General features: G+C 43.5%; 1 protein-coding gene across 3 annotated transcripts; it reads left to right on the top strand.

Moving 5' to 3' along the window:
• Positions 1 to 334: 334 nt before the first annotated feature.
• Positions 335 to 21890, top strand: nr4a3 (nuclear receptor subfamily 4, group A, member 3). Of its 3 annotated transcripts, none has more exons than XM_061716770.1 (8): positions 335 to 481; positions 3404 to 3568; positions 7393 to 8225; positions 13194 to 13323; positions 14578 to 14741; positions 14866 to 15065; positions 18115 to 18293; positions 19995 to 21889. In XM_061716770.1, the coding sequence occupies exons 3-8, from the start codon at positions 7395 to 7397 to the stop codon at positions 20258 to 20260; spliced, it is 1770 nt and encodes a 589-aa protein (XP_061572754.1). In that variant the 5' UTR covers positions 335 to 481; positions 3404 to 3568; positions 7393 to 7394; the 3' UTR covers positions 20261 to 21889. The 3 variants fall into 3 exon arrangements, with proteins under 3 accessions (XP_061572754.1, XP_061572753.1, XP_061572755.1); XM_061716769.1 differs by lacking the exon at positions 335 to 481 and adding an exon at positions 2552 to 2693; XM_061716771.1 differs by lacking the exon at positions 335 to 481 and adding an exon at positions 4420 to 4501 and having other exon boundaries at positions 3407 to 3568; positions 19995 to 21890.
• Positions 21891 to 22147: the final 257 nt, after the last annotated feature.

The following is a 22147-nucleotide window of genomic DNA, read 5'->3' as shown; positions in this document are numbered from 1 at the left end:
TCACCTCTCCCATGGCGTCACATTGACGTAGCACATACCAGCCGTCTGTGTGGAGGCAGCGGACACATAAATGCACTATTTGACTTTCTCCCCTCAGACGGCGCACATAAACAAACCCGCGTTACAACTGCACACACTTTACAAAGCACCGTCAGCACTGACACTATCAGCTCACGGGGACGGACGCAGATACACTCCTCATACCCGGGAGTTTGATCTTTTTTTCATTTTTATTTTTTTTTTACTATTATTTAATTTTCTACTTTTTGTTCATTAGAAAAAGTAAGAGGAAGATCGCGAAACTTTTTTCTTTTTTTCTTCTTTTGCCTCTAATGCTTGTGTGCCTTCTCGGTATTACTAAAAGCATTTTTTAATATTTTCTTTTTTATCATTTTTTCAACTCTGAATATTTTGGATGGAAAGGGGATACTTCATGCGAGGTTATTACCATATGTAAAGACGGAACCGCTACAGAAAACCAGTAAGTAAAGTGTGAATGAATGGATCGCTGTAACGTATATGCTGTTAGATTACCAGACTGATAGAAACACAAAGCTCTCAGATGTGTGTATTCACAATAACCAAACCACGTGTCATGTTGAATGTACACCTCCATATCCTCCGTCCGCTGCGTTCAACTTTTTATGTGTAACCTGTTGACATGTAAACTTCAGTATACGCACATAAATGCTCATTTAGGATCTGCATGTGCTGTTTCCAAATGAAGCTGAATCCAGACTTAATTTGCGCTGGGAATGTATCATATCCTTTCTGGTTGTCATGGAAATGAGATGCCTCTCACTCACAATGAGGACTGGAGTCAGACGCACAAATGGTCTGAGTGTAGAATAGTCTAACCTTCATTCAAACAGGATCAGGGGGCTGGAGTCACATCGCTTTGATTTCATTTCCATCACTTTTTTCAGAGCCTTTTGATGTGGCTTGATGACATGTCTGTGTCGTTGATGGAAGATTTTTTTAAATATATATAGTTATTTATTTATTTATTTATTTTACAGCATGGTGGGTGTGGGTTTATTTTTTTTAGATAGTTCTGTGCTTAAGTTTTTGAGTTTATATTTCATGTTTCAGTAAATATTAAATCAGTGTTATGCTTGTTGGGATCTGTCCTCCTCAGAAAGATTCATAGTTTCTTTTAGGCAGTCCTGATTCATGTTTAAAGACTTTAATTGAATTAATATGGTCAGTCGCCACAGTTAAACCGCCTCTTGACTCCTTGGGGACACGACCTCTCCTCCCACTCCCCCAGGAAAGAGACACTCAACCAAAACCACGTCAAATTTCTGTAGCCCATATGAAATGTGCACCCTGAAGACACATAACGATACAAGATGGGCTCTCTAAGATCTACCTAGAAAATGCTGGATGATATGAAACAAACAAGTTGAGGTGCTTGGTAACTCACTTATTTTACCCGCTTTTTTTTCTCACACTCTCAGCTTTACGCACGCGGACAGGCACCTCTGACAGTCTCCCTCTCAGAGCTGATTTACAGTGCTCATATATTTCCCAGGTCTCTCCTTTATGTTCTCTCTTTTCTCTGCCTGTGTTTGCTGGAAGCCTCGCGCTGTCCGGGTTATTACTGTGAGGGGCTACCGGGGCCTACCGGCGCTCCGGGGCGCGTGTTTTGCAGCTCTCACGCCGTTCTCCTGGTTACCGGAGCGCGCAGGGCCAGAACCCTCCGGCCGGCCCGGCCTGCATGGGAGCAACACGAGAAGGGATTCGTTTTGCGCATTTAGTGGGAAACCCGGACTGAATGGTTCACTTTAATATTTATGTATACTTTTTAGTGAATGGGGTTTATTCATCATTTTTAGAAAAGTTGTGATAACAGCGTATTTACGCACGAGTTCACTCTTTACATGAGAAGTTATGCAAGAATAGATGTAGATTAGACCGTATTACTGAATAGCAGTCTTATTCTTGTTCTTACTAGCCTCCTTTTTGGGCATAAATGTTTTTTGCCTCACAGCAAAGGATTGAATAATGACTTAATTGTTCCGAATCAACCCTAATCAAATTAATATTATACAACTTGGGTTTTTTTTTGGCTTATTCTTGCTTTGTTGCTTTAGTTTATTTTGTGCCTATTTTGAGACACCGAGGCGGATTTGATGTGTATAAAAACTATATTCGGACGAAAAGACCAGCAAAAGAGCGCACCGCGCTCCTGTGTTTCCCTAAGTGACCCTGTTACTTCAGAGTTCATTGAAAACTGGTTGTCCAGGAAGTTGATCTTTTGGCGCAAAGGTGGGGCACAAGAAAAGGTTGCAGGTGACACTTACGAAACTTGATCACAGGCTGCGCTTAAGATACACGGTGGGAGTCTAAGTGGTCTCGCCACTGAGCCGTGGCTCTGTGAGTGTCTGTGTGGCAGAGAGAGAGAGGGGAGAGAGAGCATGGATATAAGGAAGTGTGTGACAGAAAGGGGGCGCTCTGGGCCTTGAAATCCACCAGCCACAATGCGCTCCTTGCAGTCGACAGATCTGGAGGCGCACGGCGCACAGAAGCCCGCTGGTTCGGTTTCATGTCCGACTCCAGTATTTTCTAGATCTGTCTCTCCCTCTGGATGAACCTTGAGCAGACCAATGCGGTGGCGATTAGAGGCACGAAAATCGATGGTCCGGGCGCGCTGTCATATGCTCCTTTGATAAGAGTTCTCACTTTTGTAGGTGTGTAGAACTTTCGCTTTTTTTCTCTTTTTTTGCCTCGGTGAATCTATCTTTTGGAGACTAACATTCAAATTATGATAATAATGGGGCTTATTTTTTGTGTTACAATGAAACCTATCGCCCACGTAAGAGTGAGTTGTGAAATGAGCCCACAGCCTTTAGTTGTGGTTCTTGATATTTTCTTTGTAGCAAGGATCCAGTGTCCCATTTAATCTAAAAACTGGCCACGTTTGATCTAAATGTTTGAATTTTCTACTTATGTATCTGCATTTGCATAAATCTGTGTGGTAATTTCTTTTTAGACGCACGCATCAGTTTTCATTTCTTTCTGCGCTCTTCATCTGATTTACTGACTTGAACCGTCGGGTTAGATTTTTTATTATTTTTTTTAATTATGGTTTATTTCTGACTAAAACTGCCTCGTATCCAGTTGTCTTGTGTTTAAGTTAGGCTACCTTGTTTTTGTCAGTTTTTTTTTTTTACTTCAAGATTGTTGTTCACTTGGAAGTTGATATAAACAAAGTTTGTGGAGGTGAGGTAAAGACAGAAAAAGACAGAAAAATAGGAAAAAATAGGAAAACATCCCTCAGCCTACCTTTCATCTTGTCTGGGTGCTCGTCCTCGCTGCTTGGAGGGGACAGTGCTCACCTTTCATTCATCCAGCCGCGGCCGCATCAATGCTTTTAACTGCGTCTCCCACCGATGCGCAGGTTCGGAAGAGCGCGCCCAGCAGAGCTCGGAGCCCCGGCGACCGGACCCTTCCTGTGAGCAGCCCGCCGAGCCCTGCCCGCTCCAGCAGCACTGTCCCGGCCGCAGCCACGACACCCCCGGACCCCGGACACCCAGCACCATTCAGCGCGAAGCTCTTTCACCAGGTACACCAAAACAACCTTTCCTTCTTTTTCTTTTTCTTCTTCTTTTTTTCTCTGTCTTTCTTTCTTTCAAATGTCAGTACTGCAGTGACATATTTCCTATTCTATTTAGGTATAAAGTCAGATTTCAAGTTAAGATTTAAATCAGATCTCACATAAAATTTCTCAACCCAGCTGAGAAAATAAGATAGTTTTACAGCGGCGGTGTGGTGCGGTGTGTGTGTGTGTGTGTGTGTGTGTGTGTGTGTGTGTGTGTGTGTGTGTGTGTGTGTGTGTGTGTGTGTGTGTGTGTGTGTGTGTGTGTGTGTGTGTGTGTGTGTGTGTAGGTGTTTTGGTGTCTGGGGCTGGAGTTGACATTTCAATCATTACGATAAGACATTTATGAAACCTGTGCACTTCAACCCTCGAACTGCAGGTTAATCACGTGTCAGAGACACTGATGCCTCTAATCACTCAACCTTGGCAAAACAGAAGAAAGATTTTTTTATAGTTATATATTTGTGTTATTTTAGTATTTAGAGTATATGTCAATAGACATTTTAATATGCAGTTGAATAATCCACCGGTTTCCCACACAGTTTCATGTCTGTCCTATAATATTTAGAGGTAACAAAGCACTCAAACAAAGGTCTGCTTGTTAATTAATACCATCAGTTCATCTGCGTTGTAACTGTGTCTATTTGCTTTGTGGTTTTTTGTTTTGTTTTCTTCATATTTGTATGTGCATATATAGGACTGCCTATTGTGTGAGAGGCCTGTGAATTCAAACAAATTTGTTTCATGATTTACTGACCATAAAAAGAAGCAAAAATGTTACTTATTTATGTCTACAACCTCATGTTTTCATTTGTTAGATCTATGGCATTCTGACAATGAGCAAGCGCACTCAGTTATTGGAACAGCTGCAGTTTGTCCAGTTGAAATGCACACCTCGAGGTTAGAGACTGTTTCCCTTCACCTCGCTAAGCTGCACCACCTATGTCTGACTCTGCTGCTTGGGTTGTCTGTCCTCTTGCTCATACACACACATTCATATACACACACATGTATGCTTGCATGCAAGTGTAATTAAGGCAGTCCCGATGGTGGTGTTGGAGTCTTCAGTGAGATTAGAAAAACCCTGCCAGTGATTAAACTCCATTTGTACTGTTGTGTGAGAGAGGATACAAACATGTAACATTGGCATGTATGTCTTTCAGTGCTGCCTAGTCAGAGCCCCAATTAAAAGTCAAATGGTAGGAGTTGACTGAAGTCGTTTTACAGGTTTTTTTAGAATGATGTATGTCATAAACAGATTAAGCACACATAGGTGCATGCTGATAACCTGACTAGCATGAACATGTGAGTGCATACATGAATGTAACGAAAAAATCCAGATTTTTCAGATAAAAGAAAATCAGAAAAATTATTTCATCTTAACACTCCTCTTTTGTTTTTATATGACTTCCTATACCAAGACATGTCAAAATATAGTATAAATACTATTTGCATTACAAGCTGTCATGCTATCCATGTTGACATGACAGGTGCAAGAGACTTGAAAGCTTGCACAATAATATTCCCTGATCTAGGGTTTGACCTACTGACACAAGACAGACCCACAGAGTTCACACCAGCACTCTCTTCTAGTCACAGTTTTGTCGTGTTTGTTTTTTTATTTATTTTTTCTTATCTCTGTTGCTTAGTCAGTTGAAGTAGTATTTAGGTAAGACACATAAAACCCCCCATGACGCCCGTTTTTCCACGTGGGTTGAGGAGCTGGTCACTCGTACCCTGCAAGAGGAAAAAAAAACTTGATGACGTCAGGCACACGTAGGCCTAAAGCTTGACTCATATCCTCAATAAAAAAAAAAAAGTTGGCCCTTGTGACATAGTATGTCTGAATGTGCTGTGGCTGAGTTGTTATGTGAAAGTCAAAAAAAAAAAAATTCTCGGTACCCGAGAGAATAATAATCTTTAGGATCTCCTTTTTTATTATTAATTATGGGATTATGCACTTTAATTACCATAATCGCAAAAAGTACATCTATTTCGGTTTTACATCTTTTAATTCTAGCAGACTTGATAACATGCCAAAGGAGATTAAAAAAAGGCTAATAAAAAGATACAGCTTTGTAGATGGATGTAAATCATGTTTTTTCAAACTTAATTAATCGTTTTTTCTTGGCTCCACGTGTACCGGCCCTCAAGTGTTATTTAATTGAGATTTTAAAAAGACATTATTTTGAATCCAGCAAAATGGAGAAAGCCGTACATGTCTATCTTGGAGCCACCTGCATGCGTCACTCTGTCTGCTCGTGCCATTAGTCCCATTTGTGCAGTTTATCAGGCATATTTGACCGCAAAGGTAAAGTTCCAAGCAATTTTCAAATTGTCCTATTATAGACTAACCCTGTTTGTATAAGTTAGTCGCCTTTTGATGAGAAGAAACAGGGGGTTTTATCAAGTTATGAGACTTTTATTTGGCTGAAATTGAATTGAAGCTGAAAATAAAGCAAATTGGCTTTAATTCCCTGACTGAGCCAACGAGAGTCCGCATGGATGCTGGTATTTTTATTCCTATTTTTTTCCTTTTTGGTGAGTGCTGTAACACCATCAGGACCGAAGCGTCTCGTATTTGACTAGACAAACATGACGTGCGGTGATCGGGGTTGATTACGGCAGAGCGCGGCGCGCTGAGCGTCAATGGGCGCAGCGCTGTGTTGACACTTCCCTGCTCAGGAGAGCCGAGCAAACACCACAAAAACCTGGCTGGTTACGACGACACCTCTGACCGATCAGTTCGCACACACTGCGTGTGCACGCTCAAATACACGTAAATGCGTGTTACGTCAGAGATTTGATAAGACAGGACCGTGCAGGCTGGTGCGCGCAGTTAAAAGAGGTGGTTGCCTGTTGCTTTGACTGTGACACAATTAAATCAGAGGAAGAGGAGGGGGGGGGGGGGGACTGGCGTCTGGAGCAGTTAGAAGGAATATCTGTGTCTATGTTTCTGTCTGCTTTTACTGTGTGCCTGTATGGCTGTGTGTTTGTGTATACATGCGTATGGAGGTTGTGCAGCAAACATCCAACACCACTATGGGGTTCCATTATTATTTAGTGTTATATCATCTGCTTTGCCATCTGATTAACCAGTAAACCCACCCACACACCATAATCCTGCTCTATCAACTCCAGCATCCCTAACCAAACTAACTCTGGGTAATCAGCTATGTTTGATGATGGTGTGTGTGTGTGTGTGTGTGTGTGTGTGTGTGTGTGTGTGTGTGTGTGTGTGTGTGTGTGTGTGTGTGTGTGTGTGTGTGTGTGTGTGTGTGTGTGTGTGTGTGTGTGTGTGTGCGCGCTTAATAGTTCTGCTATTCTTGCAATGGAAATGCAAGTGTTAAAGCAGGAAATTGACTAAATGGCAATACATGGAAAGATTTATTCTAAGCTTTAATTCACCAAAATGCACATTGAGATAAAAGCTGTGCGTCTTTTACACCTTAAGAACTGAAGAAAAAAACTGCCTGTTCCAATAGAGCTGTGCAGACCTGTTTAGTCACTGTTCAAGTGTACGCCCTGTCTAGTAATACATTTTGTGTGCATGTGCCTACTTTAGACTCTGCCTTTTTTCCTTTAGTCCTTCCTTTATACGTTTTATATACAATGCTGCTCCTCTTTTACAATTAACGTTCAATCAATTTTGCTTTACATTTTATTCCCTGGGTCATTGTTGCCGTAGACGATCACTGTATTCTATTAACAACATAAAAGTACTTTTTGCATGAAACACCTGTGGTGCGATGTGCCATGCCGCTCTAACATATACTGTTTTTCCTCGCCAGACATGCCCTGTGTGCAGGCTCAGTACGGGCCCGCCCCTCCAGGCTCAGCTTACTCTGGCCAGTCCTTCAGTTACCAGGGTGACAGCTACAGCTCTGACCTCATGACCCCTGACTACACCAAGCTGGACCTGGGTGGGGGTGAGATCTCTGCTGCTGCCACCACCTCCCTCCCAAGCTTCAACGTCTTCGTGGAGGGGAGCTATGAGCCCAAGTCCTCCTGCCTTTACCAGATGCCCCCACACAGACCCACCATCAAAAAGGAGGAGGAGAGCTACCCAACTGCCCCACCACTGGAGGCCATGTCCTCCTCCAGCATGTACTTTAAACAGTCTCCCCCTTCCACTCCCACCACCCCTTCTCTGCCGCCACAACCTGGCACCTCCTTCCTGTGGGAGGACCACCCCCTGGCTCCTCCGTCCCACCCTCATTCTCTGGGCTCTGGCCTAGACACGGGCCCCCTCAAGTCCCCTCGCTTTCCACATTTCTACCAGCACTCGCCACCCCACAGTGGTGGCAGCGTCGGCGGCTATGAGAGCCTGGGAGGACTGGTTCGAACCTCTTCTTCTTCCTCCTCCTCATCATCATCGGTGTCCCACCCTCACGGCCCACCCCTGGAACAGCCCATGTACCAGCTGCCCCGAGGGCCTGGGGGCAGCAGCCTCGCCTTTCGCTCTCTGGCTCTTGGGCCCTGCGGCCCTCTACTAGGGGATAGCTTGCCCTCACCACCCCATCGTGGCAACCAAGGAGAGGGCACCTGTGCTGTGTGTGGGGACAACGCAGCCTGCCAGCACTACGGCGTACGCACCTGTGAGGGCTGCAAGGGTTTCTTCAAGGTAAAAACTCTTCAAGACTATAGCTAAGAGTCATTTTTGCTTTCACTACTTTAAATATCCACTGTTTTTTTTTGTACCTCTTTGGCAACCAAAGACAGACACTCTCACATTATTAACCCAGCCTCTCTTTGCAAACTGATTTTCTTCCACTCTCCACCTTTTTTCTCTAAATGATTTTCAGTGTCAAAGTGAAAGCATGACACACCCACAAGGGTCGTCTCTCCCAGCAACCAAGTGGGCAAAATTTGTGCACTGCCTGCACGATTGTGTTACGTGGGAGTGCCAGGATGATAAAAACATATATTCTTCCTCAGGCAACCACACTTTGCTGCTCAGCCACTCAGACATAAAGTGCAGTGGAAAAGAGTTCCTTTCTTGAAATCAAAGTGTCCCTTTTGTATGGTTGGAGTCAGAATCAGTGGCCACGATATTGACCACAATTCACTGACATGATGCTGGGGACGATATGAGTCAGGCTGAAATTTGGCTCATCAAATGAATCAGTCCAATACGTCTCAACTTGACGGCTCACATCCCGTGCTGCCGCACATGCGCTAACACACAGAACAGATTGTTTGACATCAGTAAGAGCCAGTTTTTAGTCACACTTATTTTTGGTTTTCCTTATGCAAGTCATAAAATACGAGAAACTTTCAAAGAGGATTTTCTGACACGTGCAAGAAATTATACAGCTGTATGTATATATGAAGCTTAGTGGTACAGCACTTGAAGTTACGGTGAACCCACATTAAACGACAGTGAAGTCATTTCTATGCACGCAGTTTTTGAATTATAACATTTTCCAGCACACTTGTTGAGCTTTCTATTGGTTGCTTGAGACAAGAGAATTAAAATTAAGTGACAGAAAGACAAAGGGTGCACACACAGAGGTAATTGAATAATGCCTCTGGTCGGTGGAAATGAATTATCCTTCGTTTCAATTAGTTTCACAATTTGTTTTTATTTAATAATTAATGAAAGCAGCGTCTGGTGGCAGCAGGCTGCAGGCTGTCTGATTGCTGCAGCACTCAGCAGCCACAAAGCCTGTCAAGCCTCACTATGTTTCCTCTACAGACACTGCAGATGCAACTGTGCACACATAACATATGCATGCAACCACATGTATAGAAAAACATACATGTACAGATTTTTCTGTTTTTTTCTGTTTTCTGTTTCACGGATAATCCAGGATGCAGCAGCAGAAACCAAACCCATTTACACACCAGTTATTTTTCATGTAATCTCAAGCACATTACCTCCATTATGGTGATGGCTTTACTGTCCCATGAAGGTACTTTCCAGATTATATTTAATTATCAATGAATACTTATTACACATTAAAACCATAGTGCAGGTTTGTTTTGAATTGTAGTTGTTTCATTAATTCAATTTAAAGCACATTTCCCTGGGAATTCATTTTACCTCTTAACCAAGTAGTGTTTCCTGTTTTTATTTTTTTTGACTGAATAATGTGTGCTATTCACTGGTTTCCATTAATGACCTGGCTCTATCAGAATTTGAATTTTTAAAATTAGAACTTACCTCAGCTCTTTTTATAATACATTATGCTGGAAACAAAAGGAACATTAAAATTATCTGTGTTTATGCAAACACTCATCAAACCAGTGAACTCCTTTTGCTGTGCTTTTACCAGAAATACAGGTCCACTCAGTTCACTGCGCACAATTTTTGTTTTCCATTGCTTGTAAAACACATTTGACCTGGCAACTGCAAAGCAAGCTGGATATATCTTAAAATGTATAAATGAGAAATTTAAGTTGATAACAAGCACAGAGGTAGGTTATATTTGTATATGTGAATGGCTTAGCCCTTTAAAGGATAACAATTAAGACAGCGGAAGTAGCTCACATTGTTTTTCACTTCAAATCAAACCATCATCTTTATAGGGACAGAAAGATGGGACTGAAGCAGAAGATGAAATGAGATTTAGGGTGAAGGGGGCAAAAAGTCCCTAAAGGCCTTTAATTTAAGCCAAACATGTGACGAATCTGCCCCTGCATGCCTGCATCCAGCCCCCACAACACCCACAGCATGTGTGCCTCAGTTAGCGTGTGTGCTCATTTGTGAAAATGATTTTAGTGCACTTAACTCATTCCTCAATCCTGGTCCTCAACTTTTAACTGAACTCCATTCAGCCAAATTATGTTTGTGCCTGCACAGATTTTACAGGTCACAAAATTTCAGTGTCAAATTAAAAGCAAATTTTAAATGGATTTTAGTTAAATTGGGAATAATTGTGAGGATATCACAGTGCAGGTGAGACTCAATTAACTACATTTGATAAAATCATTTGCATCCACACATGAGCTCTAGGACAGAATCTACAGCAGAAGGAAAAACAGTCTGGTAATAGTACAGATAAGACTTGATGTGTGTATTTTTGTGTTTACACCAGCACATTTATGCAGTGCAGTGACAATCAGGGTTGTTGGCTCTATAGGAACTCTGCTGGGACCAATACCCCCCCCCCCCCCCGCCCCACTACACACCACACACACACACACACACACACACACACACACACACACACACACACACACACACACACACACACACACACACACACACACACACACACACACACGCACACACACACACACACACACGCACACAATAGTGGCGACAGACCAGCGCTCCCTCACGAGAGCTTAATTTATCTCAACCTTAATTGATCAATGAAAACTTTGGCTTTTCTTGGAAGCAGCTATCTTATAAATTAATTCATGGGGTCACCGAAGAGGAAACATTTGTCCTCAATCAACCACCACACTTAACTAAGCTTATACGCCACTTTCTCCCGTAAATCTAACTAAGCTTCTTGGAGCTTCTTGGAGCCAGATCACAGGACTGGCATGGGACTACGGAATATTAATTTGCTTTCCTGGTGGAGATTTACATCAGAGATCGCACAAGTGCTCTCAAACGTTGTGCTGACCATGCGGCGGAGCTGCAAAGGTGTAAATACCTGCTGGCATGTGGAGGCTTCATGCGTCATTCAGCCCCACATGCACGCATTTGCTGCTCCGACTCTCACTACACGGATGCTACTCTCCCTCGACCACATTAATGGCCCTAACTAACTTATCCTCGCACGCACGGGTCACTGGCCATCGAGGCGATGAGAGGGAGACGTTCACAGCGATCAGCGCTGCCATGGCAACCACTCTCATCCGGCACCGGCGCCTATTACGCGTCAGTTCCGCAGTGTCGTTGGAGCATATAGAATAATTGGTGTGTTATTGGTCTCCCGGGGGCACGGGCATGTGTGGCGAGAGGGGTTTCTAATTGGATTTATCTGTTTTTGATGTGTTTTAGGGGTGTAAAAGAAAAAGGGAAGACCGCGGCACTTTCCGTGCGTTGCGTTCGTTTAGTTTAGAGTTTGTTCTGGTACTGTCTGAGTGGACTGCTGGAGTCACAGCTGGACAGCTTATAAATTGTTATAAAACAGTTAGCGAATGGCGGTAATTGTAATTATTTTCACCTTGAGAGTCTGCTTGTGTGTGCGCGTGTGTGTGTATGAATGTGTGTGTCGAGGGTAAAATGTAATCCTGAAAACGCTTGCTGGAGGAGGAATTGCTAGTGGACATAGTGGGCAACAGTGTTTAGGGTATTGTTTTAATTGATGATAAATTAAAGTCTATCGGTTTGCCATTGGGTAGATTTTGTCAAAACAAATGAACGATGCGCACATTTTTTTTATTTATTTTTTTATTTAACCTTTATTTCACCGAAAGAAAAACTCGTTGAGATTAAAAATCTCTTTTACAAGAGGGTCCTGGCCAAGACAGGCAGCAACACAGTAACATGACATATGACACGACACATAACAAAACAAAACACTGTTGACATTACTCATAGCATTTGCAGGCAGAATTGGACATCTCAAGATCTGTCAGGAGCGATTTAAAAGCATTAAGTGAGACCAGTTCTCACATATTTGAAATACAATTGAAGTTTAAAGCTGTGTGAGGCCCAGCATAAAAACGAAGGACATATAATTGTGTGAAAAAATGAGAAATGAGGTGCGCTCTGGTGTTTTGGACAATTGTGACGCTGTAAAGATGTCCCTGGAGGCAACTTACTACATAACTAAAATAGTTGTGTAGTTTCTTTATTAAAACAGTCAATTAATTGACTAATCGTTCATTCTCACATTTCACTATAGGCTAATAGCTACTAAATGAGGCAAAAGTCAATAAGGTTCAACACTTGTCCTGCAGATCAGCTCACACTGCACTTTGCGCAACGTCCTGTCCGACCAACGGGACTGAAGGCTGATTTATGGTTCCGCGTTACACCAACGCAGAGCCTACGGCGTACCCTACGGCGTAGGTTCTGCGTCGATTTAACGCGGAACCATAATTCAGGCTTGAGACGTGCGCTTGGGCTCACACAGGCACCCACCGTCATTTCAGTTTTTCATTGTCTTTTCGTCCACGCGGTGAGCTCGCCGGGCCCCCACGCGGCCCGTTTCTGATTTCATTTTAATAAGGTCAGTAATAATCGCAGCGAGCCAGCCGAGGAGAAAACCGCTCCCGCGGGGCCCATTGAGAGAGGCGCGATGCGGAGGCCCCGGAGGAGCCGGAGCTGACCCGCAGCTTCACAAACAATCTGATCAGCAGCTCTTACGGCCCCCCAGACCCCCCCCGGCCCCCCACCCAGCCTCCCACCCCCGTCCCGCGGGACCCGGCTCGGCACGCCACGCTCCATCCCCATTGTCAGCTCCGGCGCTAATAAAATTGTCCCTCCTGCAGGCGAGGCTTGTTGGGAAATTAATTTTATCTAATTATACTGATGTCACCGTAGCCTTTCAGCGCGTAATTAAAATCTGACCTGCGAGCTTCTGCTTTCCCTCTTTGACAGGGGGAAAATTGAATTAAACAAATCAAATATTAGGTGTCGATGGTGTTTGGAGGCTGATTATCGGTATGTTTCTTTTCTCCGCAGCGCACGGTGCAGAAAAACGCCAAGTATGTGTGTCTGGCCAGCAAGAACTGTCCCGTGGACAAGAGGAGACGCAACCGCTGCCAGTACTGCCGCTTTCAGAAGTGTCTGAGTGTGGGCATGGTGAAGGAAGGTAAGAGACCCAACCCCCCCACACCATCAGATCTGTCCCTGCCAGCACTGTTTAGTCAGTCATTCATGACTTGGAGTTTGGTAGCACCAGTGGTGGACAGTAACGGAGTAAATTTACTTGAGTACTGTACTTAAGTACATATCCAGAGGATTTGTACTTTACTTGAGTAGCCTATTAGATTTCTTTGGTACGTATTACTCTTACTTGAATACATTTCCAAGACAAATATTTTTACTTTTACTCGAGTACATTTCTAGGAAGGCTGAAAAGTACTCGTTACTTTCAGGTCTGCTCTTTTTTCTTCTTCCCTAAAATCCTATTGGACACAAGCTGTTTTTGTCAAAGGAGGAGACCTATCACAGTGCCCGCTCTCCACTGGGATGTACGTAAAGCGGAAATACGTCAAGCCTCCTCAAAACGATACCGCCAAAGTAGCCTGCGTTTGTCAAGACAGAGCCGCAACAATTAATTTAGAAAAAATATAGTAATTTACTGATGTGGAAAATAAGAAATTTACTCTTATTCTTACTCTTACTTTTACTTAAAGTAAATTTAAAAGCATTTACTTTTGGATACTTAAGTAACTTTAAAAGCAAGTACTTTCTTACTCGAGTAATATTTTGACTGAGCTACTTTTACTTGTAACAGAGTAAATTTTGACCAGTAGTATTTGTACTGGGGTCGAGTACTCTGTCCACCTCTGGGTAGCACCACACGCATCCATGCACTAACCTGTCTTCTGTCCGGTGAAGGAGGAAAGTGGGAGACACTGCATTAAAACTAATCCACAGTCATGTAAAAGACACACAGAGTCAAACTGACCATCAAAAGAACAGATTATCACTCTTTCATCCTTCCATTTGTGTCATGTCTGATATGCTGACTGGCTGCAGCAGAGATGCTTTGCTGGTGTGTACCTCAGAGTAACACTCATCCTGCCATTGTTTCCCTGAGGTTTCTCACCTGTTTCACACATCCTGTAATACCCCACCCACATTCACACAGCACATACATGCAAAACAAATCTGTAGCACACATATGTATTCCTGTCACATTAGTGCATGTGGCCGGAGAGCAGCTCCACTGCCATCTGCTGGTTTGAACCCTCCTGTGTTTGATGATGGAGAGCGCTTGTGGAGATGTAATGTGTTGGAGAGCAGAATGCCATTGCGCTTGCAGTGTTGATATTACCACAATTAAGAGCAAAAGCTCATCCTCATCCAGGCTTATGGTCTGTCTTTCTCTGCTTCACAGTGGTTCGTACTGATAGCCTGAAGGGGCGCCGAGGCCGTCTGCCCTCAAAACCAAAAAGCCCCCTGCAGTCAGAGGCATCTCCACCCTCCCCACCCCTCAGCCTGCTCTCCGCTCTGCTCAGGGCTTATTCCCACTGCACACCACGAGACCTTGATTACAGCCAGGTAACTCCACCCCCACTTACACTTCATTTCAGTTTGAGAAATGCATTTGTCTGTTGTGAAATATTACAACATGTGTTTCATTTTTAAATGTCTCTTATATCCCTCCTCTATTTGTTTGGTACAGTTTAGTGCCGCTGACCCTCCATCTGCCACCTCAGACGCAGAGCACATCCAGCTCTTCTACAGGCTGCTCACCATCTCGATGGATTCCACGCGGTGCTGGGCCGACCACCTGCCCGGCTTCTCTGAACTTCAGCGTGATGATCAGAACCTGCTCATAGACTCTGCCTTCCTGGAGCTGTTTGTCCTGCGACTGGCTCACAGGTAAGGAGATTAAAGACAGGCTGTTTTTAACATTCCCAGTTTAAACTTGTGCAGATTGCAGCTTTTATGCCTCCTTCTTAAGTTTTTTTAAAATCACTTCTTCTTGAGAATCTCAGTTTTCCGCAAATTAGTTTTCTTTGGCATCCCAAAGGACGGGAGAGAGGGTTTTAATATCCTTACTGTTACATTAAATGTGCAGTCAAAACTGTGCGCTGCTGTGTTGGTGTACTTCCAGAGTAGGAGGAGTGGAACTGAGTAATAGCCATATGAACCAAATTATGAATGGAGTCTGCAGCAATGACAGCAGCTACACCCACAAAGTTCCGCTTCGCTCGTCTGATATCTGACGCACGGAGAGCTCTGTGTGTGTTCCACAGGATAAAACTGTGCTAACATTGCAAACTGTGAAGTGACAGGATCAATGCCACATAAAAGCTGGTCAGCTGAAGTACTGAAAAGGGCTTTTATTGAAGGAAATACATATTTAGTTCAGCTGACAGGAATGAAAAGAGAATAAACGTTGTGTACTTTGTGCATCCAGCAGTATATGTGTGTGTGTGCGTGTGTGTGTGAGGATGTGGGTGTCTCCCTCGTGGATACCTGCGGTGCCTTTATGACTGCCTTGGCCTATCTGTGCTTTGGAATTACCCCGGGTTACCGGTGTGCTCTTGTAAGGCATGTGGCTGGTTAAATTTATGGGGAGGAGGGGTATCGCACGACAAGCTCATCCTTTTGTCCGCGTCGTCGTCTAGGGCAGAAGACCAACACAGTCAGACAGACGCGCACACTTACTCACACACACTGACGAAGTAAAACTTTCTCTCCGCCTCCCAGTGTATGTCCAGGTGCAGGGTGGGTAGAGGATTGGTGGTGGCATCACAGTCCCAGCAGGGGGGGGGGGCTCTGAATCACGCTAAAGGGTGGACTCATAGATTCCTCTATCAAGGACACACACACTCACACAAACACAACTCATGTTCCCATCAGCCATACGGGGGGAAATGCACACAAGCGCAGCATTGTCGTACTTTCTGGATCTTCTGTAAGAGCAAAGGATGCAGTCCACACTCATCTCATCACTGACGCAGCCCTGCTTTGACCCTGTGTTGAACCAAGATGCCTTATAGACCCCCACGCAAGCGCGCGCGCGCGTGTGTTTGTGTGTGTGTGCTCGTGCTCGTGTGAGGAGAGTAAATTTACTTCCCTCTTCTGGGCCGACATTGCTCTAAGCATCCCGTTACCAAACAGTTTCTGTGGTTATTGGCTGATTACCGTGGTGACAGCGTAGTCAGGGGTGAGTGGAATGTGTGGCAGACATCCAGCTGTGCTTGTGTGTTTGTGTGTGTTTGTGCGTGTTTGTGCGTTTATGTATGCGCACTCGCATCTGCCTGGTTGCTTGTCTGCCAGGCAGTCTGTAGTTTTGATCATGTGCTTCAATCAAAGATGGGTTAAGTAGTATTATGAAATACATTAATATTCAGTTGGGTATATATATATATAAGAAGGATGTTAACTTCATTACAACAGTGCAGACTTTTCAGCAAACAAAAATAGAGACTGCAGTTCGTTTTATGTTTATGTATTTCATATTTCCTCACTGTATTTTTAATAACAGATTAAATTTGTTCAGTTTTTATTCTGTCTATCAATGCTTCGGAAATGCAAGACAGTTCTTCTACACCCAAAAACATGTATTTTTTAAAAATATATCACGACTGCACACTCACTTCATGGCTACCTTGATGGAAATTCTGCAGCTTTTACGGGGGGTGACAATTTCAAATGCTTTATGAAAAAGTTTTCACATCAAGTAGATTCATGATTGTACAATCAGACTAAAACCATAGCCTAGCAGAGACGACACAGTATGCGGGGATAAAGTTACCAAGTTTATTATATTATACTGGTAATATGTGGCGGGAAATAACTGAGTTATACATCATGTCCCAATCCCTGGCTCTCATTTACTTTAAAAATTACATGCTTTTTCAGCTGCCTTTCATTTATTTGTATCATGTGTTATTTCATGGTGTTAAATAATTAGTTAGGTTTACCGTGAAAGAACAGACCCGTCTTTCACTTTATGCAGTAACACAAAAAACAGAATCGTCATGCCTCATGACTTCATGTGAAGTTCATATGCTGTCCCTTGCAACCACAGATAAATGTCTAGTTCCTAATAACATGTAAGAGTTGAAAAATATCCTTCTTTTATGCATGTTTGACTAGGGAATTATATGCAAGGATCTTTGCGCATGTATTGGACTGCCAGTGGGTGGGGTATCTGTTTTCAATTGTAGTAAAGATAATTAGACACAAATGGCACAGTATTGTATCCTCGTATCTCCTAAACCAATGTTTGCAAAGGGTGTAATTAAAGGCTTCCCCGTCTTCTCCCCAAGTCCCCTCTTCTGTACCTTTCTGCTTGCACCGTCATCTGTTTTCCTCTGTCTCTCTTTGTCCTGCATCATCTCTTGTCTCAGCTCTCGGCTCTCCCTTTTGCCTTCTTCTTGAACTAACTCCCCTCTGCATCCCTCATTGCTCGCTCCCCTTCCCTTTCCGCTGGACGGTAAAAAAGTGGGATGTTGTGTGTCGTGAGTAAGTGATGGTTAAATACATCTGAGAAGCCTTTTCATTTCCTCATTAAAGCTTTGTGTTTCCACTGCACACCACAGCCTGGGCACATTAAAGCCATAATAGTTTACCTATCTGCAAACACACACTCTCTCTCACATACACACATAAAGCAGCCCTCTGCCCTAACCCTTCACCCCGCCCTGCCACAAGGAAACACAGGAATGTTTTAAAATGCAGTAATTTGGAAAAAAACAACCCTAATCAGCTGCATGCCTGTGTTTGATGTGTGTCCCATGTTTGTGTGAGTTTGTATGCTGCCAGGTTTTCTCATTGTTTTTATTGTAATTGTTTCCTTGCCCCAGTATCGCAAGCTATATTTACAATACATTAGGGAAAATACAGTGTTTCTTTGGAATGGAGCGCTAACAACTCCCCCGTCTCCTTTGCCCTCTCTCCCCCTCTCCTTCCTCAGGTCCATGCTGTCAGAGGATAAGCTGGTGTTCTGCAATGGCTCGGTGCTGCACAGGTTCCAGTGCCTTCGAGGGTTCGGAGAGTGGCTGGACTCCATCCGGGACTTCTCCACCCACCTCCAGAGCCTAAATCTGGACGCCTCTGCCTTTGCCTGCCTGGCCGCCCTCGTACTGCTCACAGGTAACAACTGACAAAAAAAAAAAAAAACACCTGCAGGAGCTAATAGAACTAGAGGATCCACATTCTGTCAATAAAAATAGCTGTCCTTTCTTTCATGCACCACGGGATTTACTTAAATACACAGCTATAAACACACACTTTACTTTATTCCAATTGTTAGAAGTGTTGCTTGTAGGTGATTCATTGTGACAGTGATCAGGTGGATGCATCCACTTACGCCACACAGGAGCTCAAAGACACACATGTGCACGCGTGTTATTCGTGCATCTCTGCTTGAAACAAGAACCTGATACCCAGAAGCACCTGCTGCACCTGCCTTACACCTGGCCCTCTAATCAGTGTTCATGGGTGAAAAATGAAAGCTTTCTCCATGGACACACTTAAGAGAAACAACAGAGAGGACAACAATTGAGTTGTTGGTAAAATGCATTGGAGATGGGGCCTGAGGCGATGGAGGAAACACAGCACTTGGGTATCAACATTTTATTCTTTACATCTTTACTCCGGAGTCAGACTCAGCGCATTAATGTGCAGTGGGTAAAATCTCCCTCCCCCTGAATTCAGCTTCGTACCTCACCCTGCCCCCGCCACCTCCTCTTCCTCCAGCTCTTTTTTTCTTTTCTGTGCCCTCCAACCCCATCCTTGCTCTCCGGGGGAGCACTTAACTCTGTGCCTGATCGACCAGTCCACCGTGGAGCACGACTCTGGAATGGCGTCTGCGGCGTTCTCAGTGGCACTCTGCCACCTCGGCAAAGCACACAGCGCACAGCCATGGCTGAGCCACCAGAACCACCGGGCAATCGACCACTTCAGAGTGGCCTGTGCAGAAAGGCTGTCATCGATCTCTCCCCAGGAGCTCACGCACATAGAAAAAGAAGGGGTAGAGAGGGCAGGAAGAAACACAAGGAAGCAGAAGTGTGAGAGAGAGGTCTGAAAGGTGCATTGGAAGGAGGGCTGGTGGGGCGCTGTTGCAGCAAACACCACAAACAAAAGAGTCCCATAAACAAACAATAAATAGGTTCAGATAATGGATACCTCAAAGTGAGACTGGTCTTAGCGGTAGCCTCCCTGCAGCACGGATCAGCTACTTGAATATATATGTGTGTGCATATCTGTTTGTGAGCGAGGGTGGGGGCGGGTGGCCTGGACACCATGCTCTCTGCAGAATGAGTTAGTGTCACATTAAGCCTGCTACGAGTGCCACTGGAGTTGCTATGGGCAGCAGCGTGTGTGTACTTGTGTATTTGTAATTTAATTTAGCTGCTCACAAGGCCAAATAATCAGCTAATTGTTGAGCAGTTTTGTTTCTATTAGTGTCTTAAATTGTTAAGTTGCAGGGACTATTTGTGAGTCTGTGTGCATTTATTTGAAGTATATACAGCATGTGCACATACAGATGTGTTTATTGTGCGTGGACGGTGTTTGAGTGTATGTGTCCATAGACGTCTTGCAGCGGGCTTATTGGGTTAGTCTGTGTATTGATCTGTGGTGAATGAGACAGGTTAAGGCCTGTTAAGAACATAAGCTATACAGGCTAATGAGGTGAAATTCAATATAAAACAAGATGTAGCTAATATTCTTCAGCTGAATGAGCTCTGATGTATGTATATGTGTGTGCGCTTTGTTTTCCACTGACTTAATTTTTGCTATTTAATGAATTATTCTTTAAACCACTTTGTTTGTTTTCCTTTCTATCTACAGAACAAGTTCCAGGTCTGAAGGACTCAAAGCGGGTCGAGGAACTGCAAAATAAAGTCATTTGTTGTCTCAGAGACCACCTGGGCTCCTGCCCTTCCTCCTCTTCCTCGTCCAAGGCTTTGCCTCCTCTTAGTCGGGTTCTGAGTTTAAGGGCAGAACTCCGTTCTCAGAGGACCCAGGGCCTTCAGCGAATCTTTTATCTGAAGTTGGAGGATCTGGTACCACCTCCACCGTTGATCGACAGGTTCCTGGACACCCTGCCGTACTGACAGTTCAGGCTGAAGACGGAGAGAAAAAACCCATTTCATATCCTGTTCAGGCCTTCCCCCTCCCCAAGGAGCATGCACACATATCCAGATGAGAAACGCGCTCCTTTCTGACTGATGTGGAGCAGAGAGAGCCGATCCAAAGCTCTCAGTCAGCAGGACGATACTAAAAACGCCTTTCACTCAAATGGACAGCCAACATAATGCTTTTCACTTGTATAAAAGACAGTTACTTAAATGCTTTACTACTTTTTATTTGATCCTCCTGTTTTTCTCACACGAGGGAGGATGTCGAGGTGGAGATGAACAACAGAAAAAAAGACTTCACTGTTTTTCTCCATCTGGGTGGCAGCTCATTCTGCAAAAAAAAAAAGACGAGTTTATGAGTACTGTTTATCTATGTTTTGGCCTGGCTAAATCTGTCTGAACCTTCTTTTTTAGGAAAATTGAGGTGTCAGCATGACTGAATGTTCTGAGCTGTTGATGTCACAGAGAGACACAAGTTACCTCTCGCTGAAACAAGCACCGCAGTGTTTTTTTTCGTAAATGCCAGACAGCAGAAGAATAGAGAGGCAGAAACACGTCAAAGCAGGAAGCAGATATTTCATAAACACATGGAAGTGACTGTGGAGGTGGGCTCTTAATAATAAGTGCAATTTCATAAGTGCTGTCTCACCACTAAAGGAAGAGATGGAGGAGGAACAGTCTAATTTCAAACTCTAAATTATTTTAATACAAAGACTTCTCCTGTGCAGTCAGTAGCTAAACACAAGAGGTACATTTTCTGTCTGGCTTTAAGCGGCAGAAGAGATCCCTGTGCACTAACGGTCGATGACTGAGTCACCCAGACTTGAACTTGCTCAAATTTTTTTTTTTTTTATTATTATTATTAACTCATTTTGAAATTGTAGGTCAAGTAAGACTCTGAGGAATGAACTTTGACAGAAATTGGCTTTTGAAGCACTTAGACCCCAAGAAGGGCTAGAAGCATAGACACACACCCGACCTGCTCATCCGGTGGATGGTGGGGAGTTGGAGGGTGCTCGACAGATAGACGCACGTCCAGGGGGTGAAACATTCCACATTTGTGCTTCTTTTTTCTTTTTTTTTTTTTTCCTTCTTTACATTTCTATTCTGGAGGTTGTGTGAGAGTGCGGAGGACACCGTCTTTGTGCACATGCTTAGAGAAGTCAGGATCATATGCATGGTGTGTTATAAGCTGTCGAGAGCTGCCATAGCATTTCAGAACAGCTCAGCCTGTGTTTGTGTCTCAGACTGCAACTTTATGGGGATCTCCCTGGGCCTCCACCACCCACTCACACCCTCACTGCAGCAGTTTTAAAATGAAAAAAATTATATAGATATAAATATAAATATATATATAAATATATACAAAACTAATATTTTGAAGTGTTTTTAGCTTTTTCAAATATTGTGGTACGAGTTGTGTATTTTTTTTCTTTTTTGAAGAGAAACAAGTAAAGAAAAAAAATGCTGTTTTTCAATGTCCCTCTTTGGTTAGTTTCCTGTTTGATTTTTTTTCTTTTTCTTTTTGTTCACTGGATTTTCTGTTCAGCACTTTGAAATCATAAACTAGTTCTGATTATTCTGATCCCCTGTCCCCTGTGTTTTGATTTGTTTAAAATGAACTCAACTCCTTCACACAAATCACTAAAATGACCAAAACATCAGTGTTTCATGGCTTTTGAAACAGAAGCCAAATTTGAGCAGTTATATATATATATATATATATATATATATATATATATAGATATAGATATACATATACGTATATATACAGAATATATATATATATATATACACATATGTGTATGTGTGTATGTGTGTGTGTGTGTGTTGTCAGAGACAAAAGCCTCTTGACAGGTAAAA

Source organism: Cololabis saira, chromosome 3 (genome assembly GCF_033807715.1).
Source record: "Cololabis saira isolate AMF1-May2022 chromosome 3, fColSai1.1, whole genome shotgun sequence".
Classification (NCBI taxonomy): Eukaryota; Metazoa; Chordata; class Actinopteri; order Beloniformes; family Belonidae; genus Cololabis; species Cololabis saira.
Note: the sequence above shows the minus strand (reverse complement) of the source record. Positions and strands in the feature narration are given on the sequence as shown.